Source organism: Palaemon carinicauda, chromosome 12 (assembly GCF_036898095.1).
Source record: "Palaemon carinicauda isolate YSFRI2023 chromosome 12, ASM3689809v2, whole genome shotgun sequence".
Classification (NCBI taxonomy): domain Eukaryota; kingdom Metazoa; phylum Arthropoda; class Malacostraca; order Decapoda; family Palaemonidae; genus Palaemon; species Palaemon carinicauda.
In genome coordinates, this window is record NC_090736.1 from 2189023 (window position 1) to 2201522 (window position 12500).

The window sequence follows — 12500 nt, forward strand, 5'->3', positions numbered from 1 at the left end:
TCCAAAGAGTTAATCAGTAGACAAAACACCCTCCGATGTTGACATCCTCACTGCCTAAAGCATCCTATAGTACTTCTGCCCCCCTCCCCCCTCTCCCTCAAACAACGATGTCGACCTGTAACTGAACAGGACAATGGAATGGAAAACTGGTGGAGCTTTGGAGTCGTCAATGTAAGTGTTCCGATTAAAATTTTGTGTAGTGATGACTAGTTAAGAAAACTCTCAACTGTGACCATTCAATATTAAAGAAAAGTTAGTTCCTTTCTGTATTAGTCATACAAAACTAGTCATCATTACACACACAAGTTGTTAATATTGATTTTTTTTATGTTAATAATTATTGTTATTTTGGCATTATGTATTATCAAAACTGTTTTGCTAAAACTTTTAGTCATTACTGGTAATCGGTCTAGTGATGACTAGTAATGCCACCAATGGGAAATTCTTGCAATATGAGACATTATTACTTACAAAATTACTTATCTGGGCATTACAGGGAAAATTTCGACTATTTAAACGGTTTTAGTATTCACTAGTCATCACTAGTCATCAGTCTAGTGATGACTAGTATTGACAAAAATGGAAGAGACATTATTACTTACGAGATTGCGTAACTGGGCATTTTAGGGAAAATTTCGACCATTAAATCTGTTTTAATCTTCGCTAGTTATCACTAGTCATCGGTCTAGTGATAACTAGTATTGACAAAAATGGGAAATTCTTGCAATATTAGACAATATTATTTACAAAAATTACTTACCTGGGCATTATAGGGAAAATTTTGACCATTAAAACTGTTTTAGTCATCACTAGTCATCGGTCTAGTGATGACAAGTTATAACGTCAATAGCAAATTCTTGCAATATGACACATTCCTATTTACCAAATTACTTACTTGGTAATGTAGGGAGACCTTCGACCATTAAAACTGTTTTAGTCATCACTAGTCATCGGTCTAGTGATGACTAGTTATAACGTCAATAGCAAATTCTTGCAATATGACACATTCCTATTTACCAAATTACTTACCTGGTAATGTAGGGAGACCTTCGACCATTAAAACTGTTTTAGTCATCACTAGTCATCGGTCTAGTGATGACTAGTTATAACGTCAATAGCAAATTCTTGCAATATGACACATTCCTATTTACCAAATTACTTACTTGGTAATGTAGGGAGACCTTCGACCATTAAAACTGTTTTAGTCATCACTAGTCATCGGTCTAGTGATGACTAGTTATAACGTCAATAGCAAATTTTTGCAATATGACACATTCCTATTTACCAAATTACTTACTTGGTAATGTAGGGAGACCTTCGACCATTAAAACTGTTTTAGCCATCACTAGTCATCGGTCTAGTGATAACTAGTAATGACACCAATGGCAAATTCTTGCAATTTGAGTCATTCTTACTTACTTATAAAATTACTTATATGGGCATTGTAGGGAAATTTTCGACCATTAAAACGGTTTTAGTCTTCGCTAGTCATCACTAGTCATCGGTCTAGTGATGACTAGTAATGACACCAACGGGAGATTCTTGTAATATGAAACATTCTTACTTACTTATAAAATTACTTTTATGGGCATTGTAGGAAAATTTCGACCATTAAAACTGCTTTAGTCATCACTAGTCATCGGTCTAGTAATGACTAGAAATAACACCAATGGGAAATTCTTGGAATATCAGACATTATTACTTACAAAATTACTTACCTGGGCATTGTAGGGAAATTTTCGACCATTAAAACTTTTAGTCATCACTAGTCATCGGTCTAGTGATAACTAGCAATGACACCAATGTTCAGCCAGTTTGATCTTGCGTAATGAAAGGGGAACGTCCCTCTGTTGAAAAGTGTCATTTGAAACGAAGTCTTTAATACGGTGCAGTACTTGTAACGGGTTGGACACACTTCTGATAGGTATGATGATATATATTGCTTTTTGAAAGGAAAAGTTTATTGTTGTAAGTAACGATATATCTGAATGAGAAACCAAAGTTTCCGTTAACTCCCAAACACCTGTTTAGACACACACACACACACACACACATATATATATATATATATATATATGTATATATATATATATATATATATGTATATATATATATATATATGTATATATATATATATATATACACATCTATGTGTATATATATATATATATATATATGCAAAATAACCACTGGGAAATTAAAAAAACGAATTATAGGATAAAGTCCTAACCAATTTCGTGATACTTTTTAAGAGGACTGTAAAAGTATCAGGAAACTAGTTAGGGGTTAATCTCGTATTTCCTATTTTAATTTTTCTTATGGTTATTTTGTATCCGAGTATTACGTTTCTCTGGGATTTTACGCATATATATATATATACGTATATATATATATATATATTATATACACACATATATATGTATGTATATGTATGTATATAAACACACAAACATACACACACACACACACACACACACATATATATATTATATATATATGTTATGTATGTATATATTCACACAAATATATATATATATATAGAGAGAGAGAGAGAGAGAGAGAGAGAGAGAGAGAGAGAGAGACAGGGGGGGGATTTTAATAAACAGCTAGCCTAATTCCAACCGGAAAAAGAAAAGAAAAGAGAAATTCCTGGAATCAGTCATTTAATCTGGAATTTTCCAGCGATGGTCATCACGTCATGTGGCGTGACCCGTTCCTCCATCAACCTCCGTTTCAGCCTCAGATTCAATAATCAACGAAAATATCTTCGCGACCTTCCTTTCATCCCTGCAGGGAGAGGGAGAAGAATAGGGCCTGATTTCCTCAAGTGAAAAGGAAATAGGAAACCTTTTCTAAAATCAATAGATTTCGGGATTTTTTTTTTTTTTTTAAAGAATAAGTCAAGGTGAAGACAGCGGAGGGCACAAATGTATAGACCTAATAGAAAATTATTTATGTGAGTATGCTTGTGTTTTTGTGTGTGTGTATGTATGTATTTTCGTTCTTATGATTATGCTGGGGTTTTAAAAGAATATCTGATTTTTAATGATTATTTTTCCAATTTTTTTTAATGGTATAAAACTATGTATAGCATTAATTGATTGAATTATTCTTGCATGAGATATATTTTGAAGCCTATTATTATTATTATTATTATTATTATTATTATTATTATTATTATTATTATTATTATCATTATTATTATTATTACTATTATTATTATTATTATTATTATTATTATTATTACAAGCTAATCTATAACCCTAGTTGGAAAAGCAAAATGATGTAAGCCCAGGCGAGGAAAGAAAACAAGCAAATAAACAAACTACAAGATAAGTAATAAATAAACAAGATAAGTTTTTTTAAGAATAGTAACAACATTAAATCAGATTTCCCTATACTCTATAAACTTTAAAAAGTTCAAAAAAAAAAAAACAAGAGGAAGAGAAATGATATAGAACAGAGTGCCGAGTGTACCCTCAAGCAAGAGGACTTTAAGTTTAATAAAAAAAATAATAAAAAAAAAAATGTAAACAAGAATTTTGGGACGGTTAAAAAATCTTTTGGAGGCAACTAAATTGTCGCCGACGAAAGGTATGGACATAAAAGGAAATTGACTTGCTAAGCAGGGCATTCAAGTCATTTGGTGAAGACTGAAAGGTTTCATAATATCGGGTAGAGGAATAATGTTTTTCTAGCATATATTAAATGTGCCGAAAATTCCATTGTAGTTTTTTACATAACGTTCCTACGTTAACAACCACAATGTAATTGTTCAGTGGCTAGTTCCCTCTTGGTAACAGTAGAAGAGACACTTTAGCTATGGTAAGCATCTCCTCTAGGAGAAGGATACTCCAAAATCAAACCATTGTTCTCTGTCTTGGATAGTGCCATAGCCTCTGTACCATGGTCTTTCACGGTCTTGGGGTAGAGTTCTTTTGGTTGAAGGTACACTCGAGCACACTATTCTATCTTATTCATCTTTCTCTTGTTTTTTAAAAGTTTTTTAGTTTATATATGAAGTAATTATTTTAACGTTGTTACTGTTCTTAAAATATTTTGTATTAATTGTTAACTACTTATCTTGCAGTTTCCTTATTGCCTTTTCTCACTGGGCTATTTTTCTTGTTGGATCCCTCGGGCTTATAGAATTCTGCTTTTTCCAACTAAAAGGAGTAGCTTAGTAAGTAATAGTAATAATGATGATGAAGATGATAACGATGATGGGTATTAAGTATCTTCTTGTGATTCCTCAATGAATCTCTTAAGGTCAAAATATCATTCGATACTCGAAGATGAAAAGAAAAAGCTTTGTGCGTTAGACTTCACCTCCATTTCATGCATTGTTTTGTGTTGTTTACATATCGTTTGCAATGCTCGAAGGACGGGTCATACATCAATAAAATCTAGCTATCGTCCATCGTTATTTTAGGTGTTTATTCCAGATAACTAGTTACTAGGTGACTCTCCAAGAACGATTATATGACCCAATTATCAGGTATTAGATGAAAGTAAACCTTATTTATTTGAAGAAAATTCTGTAGTGTTATTGTATAGTTGAGAGATAATTCTTCCTTACACACTTACAGTCACATGGAATTATCTGTTGCTAGGTTTACGTCTCTCTCTCTCTCTCTCTCTCTCTCTCTCTCTCTCTCTCTCTATTGCACCACTTAAAACCAATAAAAAAAAAAAACTTTATCACCAGCAAAAGCTGCGGAGGATCTTGTCCTCTTAGAAATTGACATGTAAATGATGCAATACATTCGTGATTCATTTCAAACTCTCAATCTGTATTCGTCTAGTCCCCCCCCCCCCTCTCTCTCTCTCTCTCTCTCTCATCTCTCTCTCTCTCTCTCTCTCTCTCTCTCTCAGTTCAAAACCCCTCAAAATCCGGACGTGTTAAAGGAGATAAGACTTCAATGCCAACCCTTTGCAAAATAATGTACTCGACTAAATCTCAGTACTTGTAGAGTTAATGCGATACGAGTTTAATTCCAAGAATCTCTATCTCATCAAGGCTAGAATGATTGGCTTTGTGCCTTTTTATGTCTGATAAAAACCTTTCAGGATTAATTTGTCTGCCACATTTCAATTGAAGCAACAAATTAGTTTCTCTAAAGGAAATAAGGAATACGAACCCAATATTTCCTTTCTCTCTCTCTCTCTCTCTCTCTCTCTCTGAACTGGAATAAAGAGATTGAAACATCTCTCTCTCTCTCTCTCTCTCTTTCTCTCTCTCTCTCTCTCTCTCTCTCTCTCTCTCTCTCTCTCTCTCTCTCAAAAATGATGGAGTTTCACTCTGTAATCAACACAGAGACAAACGCAAACACAGACACAAAAGCAGCTTCATTTGCATTGTCTATTGGCCCATTCTGTTATTCCTAAGGTCAGTCTATTACCTGTCATTCTCCTCTTGTTTTACCCACGTCCATTTCTCCTTCTTGCACGTTGTTAGAATAGCCTCTACATTAGTTTGCTCTTTCATCTATGTTATTCGTTTTTTTGTCTCTTAGTGTTATTTGTGAACAACTTCCTGACCACAATTTTTGCGTAGAGTAATGGAACTTGCAGCAGGGATTAACTGATATGTAAAAAGGTGGAAAGGATTATATTTGGAAGGTTAAGGTCAAAGGTCAAGGTCACGGTCGAGCAAAAGGTTACGAAATAAGCTGGTGCGATGGAGGTCTGCGCTTTCTGAGTGCCCCATTAGTTTATTAGGGTTCAATGTCTAAATGAGGAATCAACTTAGTGGCGACTTGAAGAATGAAGGGATTCATCGCATAACAATTACAAGATGTTTGACTTAGTAGTGTATTTTCTGAAATACTTATGCACAAGGTCTTGAAGAATTATAGTGAATAACCAATTTATTTGTAATATAAATATCTGATTGATTAATAAAATCTATAAATTTTCGTTTTGAGTGATAAAATATACATATAGCATAATTCTCATGGGCAGTGACAGTTATTCATATAAAACAGTGGTTCCCAACCTTTTTCAGCTTGTTACCCAATTTAGCATGCCACATTAAGCATGTTACTCCTTCCACAAAATGTTGTCAACATTTATATATATATGGCTAAACTAAAACACTAGAGATAATTTCTTTTATTTATTGTATTAGTACATTTTGCATCTCTAATGACTTACCAAAGATGTCAAGAGCATCAGTGAGATGGTTGGAGTTGCATATTTGAAGCTAGTTGAGGAATTCTTGGTTTCGTGGTTGAAAGTGCCAGCCTGGCATCGTTTGCATCATTCAAGCGAGTCCTCTTTTTTGTTTTCATCCCCAGCACAGTTAAGAACCCCCTCTCGCGCAGATACGGTGTTGAGAATGATACCAAAAACTTCAAGGCACTCTTGGACAGAGTTGGCGAGTCGGCTAGTCGTGAAATCCAAAAGGAATCTGCATTTTGGTTTTGGAATTCGATTTTCAAGGCTTCATTGGCTCGCATTGTGATCCATTCCTCCTTTGCAGGGAATTCATCATCATGAATGGCCTCATTAGGTACAGAGAAGGGATGAATGATCCACTGAAGACTGGCTGTTTCTTGGTCACTCTCTGGAAAGTAGTGATGCATGCTTGTTTCAAGCCCCCTTCAAATGGTCGCTCATCTCTTTGTTGATGGTCTGTAGAAGAGATCCAGTATCATGACTATTCTCCTCAATAAACTGGTCTAGGGTGGGAACTGGGCGATCACTCCTTTCTCCAAGCGCCGAATCCAGAGTCTCAGTTTCACCAGAAATGCAGCCACAGTGTGACGGGCATCAATGACAGTCGTGTTTCGGCCCTGGAGTTGCAGATTACCACTGTTCAGCTCCGCAAATATGTCAGCCAAGTAACAAAGTCGAGCAAGCCACAAACTCACAGTAACAGTGGGTAAATACTAAGTATAAACTGCACAGGGCAGTACATATACATACCAGCTCATGTCCACCTCGGCTGATGCTCACAGAGGAACTGGCAGTGTTAAGTAGAGGCAGACTCGGGCAGTGAGTGACGCGTACTGGACTCGTCGATGAGTCATCGGGGTTACTGAGTGACGTGTCCTGAAGCATACTTGTGAAATTACTTTTCGGTTACCACACATTTAGCTATATATTTTTTCTTTTCTAATACTGTATATTAGTTTTTGATATTTATTGTTATTTGGTTTAGCTTTGTTACTTACTTATAATAGGTTTACTTTACAACTTAAAATACTAAGACTAAGTTAACATTAATCCTAATACCAATGCTTACTTGATTTTCAGAATTCTTAACATTTTTTTTTGTCACCCCTCCATTACCATCGAAAAATTGCTAAATTACCCCCAGGGGGTAATTTACCCCCAGGTTGGGAACCAATGATATAAGATGAATATATCAGAAATGTAACTAAAATCGAAGAAAATTACTCAGCTAGATGAAAAAGGTTGAATAGCACACCACAGGGTGCGGTGGCCGATGTGGTAACGTCCCTGACTGATGATCGCCAGACTGAGGTTCGAGTCCCACTCAAATTCATTAGTTTCTTTGGTCGCTGCAACCTCACCATCCTTGTGAGCTGAGCATGGGGTGTTTAGGGGAGGCTATAGGATTATCTGCTGAGTCATCAGCAGCAATTGCCTGGCCATCCTTGGTCCTAGCTTGGATGGAGAGGGGTTTGGTCACTGATCATATATATATATATATATATATATATATATATATATATATATATATATATATATATATTTATATATATATATATATATATATATATATATATATATTTATATATATATATATATATATATATATATATATATATATATATATATATATATCTATATATATTATGGTCAATCTCTAGAACATCGTCCTGCTCGATAGGGCAATATATACACACAAATATATATATAAATGTATATATATATATATATATATATATATATATATATATATATATATATATATATATATATATATACACACATATATATGGTCAGTCTCTAGAACATTGCCCTGCTCGATAGGGCAATGTCACTGTCCCTTGTCTCTGCCATTCATGAGTGGCCTTTAAACCTTTAAATGAATATAGGTTTCCATACAGATATTTCGTTTAAAAATCCATATCTAAGGACACAACTTTACGATTAAATGTGATCCATCCTGAATTCTCAAGTCATTTATCCAAAGGTTTTTTTAGTGCATTTATACCTGGTAGGTTATTACCTTCACCAACGAAGTTTGAAGGAGGTTATGTTTTACCCATGTTTGTGTGTTTTTGTTTATGAACAGCTTCCTAGCCACAGTTTTAATAGTAGAGTAAGGAAACTTTCATGGATTACTTGTTCTGTTAGAAGCCTGAAATTAATAAATTTTGGAATGTTAAGGTCAAAGGTCAAGATCACGGTCAAGCAAAATATCCAATTCACGTAATCAGCCATTAATTTGGACATCGTTGTCACAGTGACTTCAGAGTTGTTTATTTATTTATTTACCTTATGTTTATTGTTGTTATGTTTGCCTACTTATTTATTCACTCTGTCTATATATTGATTATTATTTGTAAGTTTATCTATCTATGTATTTCATTTTTATGAACTATTTCATTCATTTATAATTTCTTTGCTCAGTGGTAATTCTTATCAGTTAGTCGCAATCAGAATCATTATTTGAAAACTTATTTTAATCGAAATATTTATTATGACCTTCGATATTTATTATATTTCGAAAATCCACAATGCTGAAACTATGGAATCTCATTGATATATAATCAATCATTAGATTATAAAGGAATTTATAGGACTCTTTTCCTGTCCCTATCCTTCGATATTTATATTTCGATAATCAATAATGCTCAAACTATGGAATCTTATTAATATACTTTATTATTAGATTCTAAAGGAATTTATAGGACTCTTTTCCTGTCCCTATCTTTCGATATTTATGATTCGATATTGATATATGCTATCATGACTTTAAAACTATTTAGAGGACTCTAATCCTACGTCCCTAGCTTTTGATATTTATATTTCGATAATCCACAATACTCAGACTATGAAACCATATTAATATACACTATTATTGGATTCTAAAGCTATTTAAAGGACTCTCCTCCCTGAATAGTAAATGGCTGGGAAACATGAACGACCAACGGCATATCGAAGTGAGCAATTTATGCATAGGGACACCCAGGACCCACAGAGGTGTCCTGGGTACACCAGGCCATCCCCTCTGACAATGCTGTCAGAAAAAACACGGTTGGTACAGGTCCCAGCTCAATTGTAGTACAGGGTAAACATGCCAACTGGATATAAAACAATGGGGAATGTCCTTTTAAAAAATCATACGGATAAATGTTTTTGTTGTCAACAGAGAGAGATCAGTTTTTTCTATGTTTTTTTTTCTTGTGGGGGTGGGGTGCAAAGAGGACTCGTAAATGTCTCTTTCGTCTAAATTTTACACAAACGTGTGTGTATATATAAATATATACATATATATATATATATATATATATATATATATATATATATATATATATATATAGATATATATATATATATATATACATACACATATATATATGTGTGTGTATGTGTGTATATATATATATATATATATATATATATATATATATACACACATATGTATGTATGTATACACACACACACACACACACACACACACACATATATATATATATATATATATATATATATATACATATATATGTGTGTGTATTTGTACAGATACACACACACACACACACACACACACACACACACACACACACATATATATATATATATATATATATATATATATATATATATATATATATATATATATATGTAGGCTATATATTTATACATACCCACACTAAGCTTCAACCCTAGTTGGAAAAGGAGGATGCTAAAAGCCCAAGGGTTTCAACAAGGAAATATAGCCCATTGAGTAAAGTAAAATAAGGAAAAATAAACTAGAAAAGATGTAATGAGCCATTAATATAAAATATTTTAAGAGTTAGGCATAATCTCTGGAAGGAAGGATTATCATAGACGTTTTAAAAGCTTGAAATTGTTACGATTTTAGGAATAGCGATAGTATTTATTCTTATTATTATAAATAAGTTCTTGTTATGTAATCGCTCAGTCACATAAATATCAGGAACGTAATACATTGTGTGACGTCATAGAAACAATCAAGGAGGCAGAAAAGATGCAAAAACATCAAAGTGGAAGACATTTAACAATATAACATTATTAGCTGCATCACTCAAAGCAATGCACAGATATCTTGTATTACCTTCTATTTACTCTGTTGAAGCCCCATCCTGCTTTTCCAACTAGGGTTGTAGCTTAGCAAGTAACAACAACAACAAATAATGTTTGCATCGACAGCTTGGTGAAGAGTAGGAAAGCCTAAAGTTTGCAGTTCTTTATATTCTAGAGAGGTGGGAAAGGCCGTTTGAATAGAAATTAAATAGAAATTAAAAAGAAATTGAGAATCATTCAATATGAAAGCTTCTCTAATGTTGACGTCATTTGACATGAGTCTCACTTCGAATAAAATAGGACTTAAAACTTCTATTAAAAATGTATCCACGACTAGATATATTTTTTATTTAAAAACATATTTAGATAAATAGTAAAAATTTCAATTTTAAATACAATATATGCAAAATAAAACATTATTTATGCAAATATACTGTGATGTATATATATTATAAATTGTAAGATTGTAGGTGTGTATTTTACAATAAAAGATAGAAAAAAAAATAATATTGTATCTTAGTTAATGTGGATTTCTTTTTATCAAGTAAATAGCAATGAATTTAGTTACTTCATATGATATTAAGGAAAAGTAAAATTCTTTTACAAGATCCTCAACAAGAAGCATTTTGGGACGAGGTATGAATCGTGCGATGTGATAAAGAAATCGAACCAGGAGGGCGGTGCTGTGATAGGTTAAGGTTGCTGGTTTCAGATCCAGTTTCATCAGAATAGATGCTCACCAGAACGTCAGCAGGGTATTCCCAATTCTCCTCTTTGGTGCCTAATCATAGCAGTGCCCCCCCCCCCCTCAGTAAACAGCATAAATTCACGGTCTCAGGCTGGGATCGATCTGTGCAGATGGTAGGATGCATCTGTAAAATCACAATGGTGAACATTTGAAAAACACAGGGTTTTTTTGTTTTTTTTTTTAAAGTAATTATTACGAAATTATAAAGATATAAATTTGCCTTTTTAAAAGTCTCAATACGTCACTTGAAAATATAGATTTGCCTTTTAAAAGTCTGAAGAAGTAACAGTAAAAATATTACAGAATTATGTGAGGGTGATGTGATACAGTTGTGAAAACTTTTGACGCCTTTGGCTTACTGTTTCAATGAATTGGTAATACCTCTCTCTCTCTCTCTCTCTCTCTCTCTCTCTCTCTCTCTCTCTCTCTCTCTCTCTCTCTCTCTCTCTCTCTCTCTCTCTCTTTTGAGATATCAGAGCTCCTTCGTTCCCCGAATCCACTGATCTGCGAAAACCAAAACATGGTGTAGGACTCGTAGGACTCCTAGGACAAGAATGCCCAGAATGTTTAGTGGGATAAGACCCAAATGCCAGGAGTCGCCCTCTCCGCCCAGTCTGACTAATTGGATATCCAGCTTTTAAAACTCTCTTAATTGCCTCTTCTGATTAATTAGGTCACTGAATTCTAATTGATTTTACAGATTAGTTTCCTTAGAGGACGAAAAAAGTGACGTTAACCATGTCGCAATGTGTTGGTACACGACCGCTCTCTCTCTCTCTCTCTCTCTCTCTCTCTCTCTCTCTCTCTCTCTCTCTCTCTCTCTCCTCACATACGCATACTGATGCTCACGGATACATTTCACACCAATACATAAACACGGAATTGAATCAAAGCAAAACAAGACTTTAAACTATCTCTCTCTCTCTCTCTCTCTCTCTCTCTCTCTCTCTCTCTCTCTCTCTCTCTCTCACTGAGATATCAACCCCCTTCGTTCCCCGAATCCACTGATCTGCGAAAACCAAAACATGTTGTAGGACTCGTAGGACAAGAACTCCCGGAATGTTTAGTTGGATAAGACCCAGATGCCAGGAGTCGCCCTCTGCGCCAAGTCTGGCTAATTGGATATCCAGCTTTTAAAACTCTCTTAATTGCCTCCTCTGATTAATTAGGTCACTGAATTCTAATTGATTTTACAGATTAGTTTACCAAGACGATGATAAAAGTGACGTTATCCGTGCCGCAATGTGTTGGTCTCTCTCTCTCTCTCTCTCTCTCTCTCTCTCTCTCTCTCTCTCTCTCTCTCTCTCTCTCTCTCTCTCTCTCACTTGTTTTATCTTCGTTTTGTGGTGGCCGATGTGCTAACGTTCCTGACTAGTGAACGCCAGACTGGATTTTGAGTCCCGCTCAAACTCGTTAGTTTCTTTGGTCGCTGCAACCTCACCATCCTTTTGAGCTAAGGATGGCGCGTTTGGGGGAGCCTATAGGTCTATCTGTTGAGTCATCA

General features: G+C 34.4%; 1 protein-coding gene across 1 annotated transcript; it reads right to left on the reverse strand.

The window, feature by feature from the left end:
- Positions 1 to 6173: 6173 nt before the first annotated feature.
- On the reverse strand, positions 6174 to 6587 carry LOC137650454 (protein FAM200C-like). The gene has a single exon (XM_068383680.1). It carries the CDS (start codon positions 6585 to 6587, stop codon positions 6174 to 6176), a length of 414 nt encoding a protein of 137 aa, XP_068239781.1.
- Positions 6588 to 12500: the final 5913 nt, after the last annotated feature.

What these genes read in the sequence shown, in the direction of transcription:
- LOC137650454 (XM_068383680.1), bottom strand. Translation starts at nt 6,587, where the DNA reads ATGCATCACTACTTTCCAGAGAGTGACCAAGAAACAGCCAGTCTTCAG.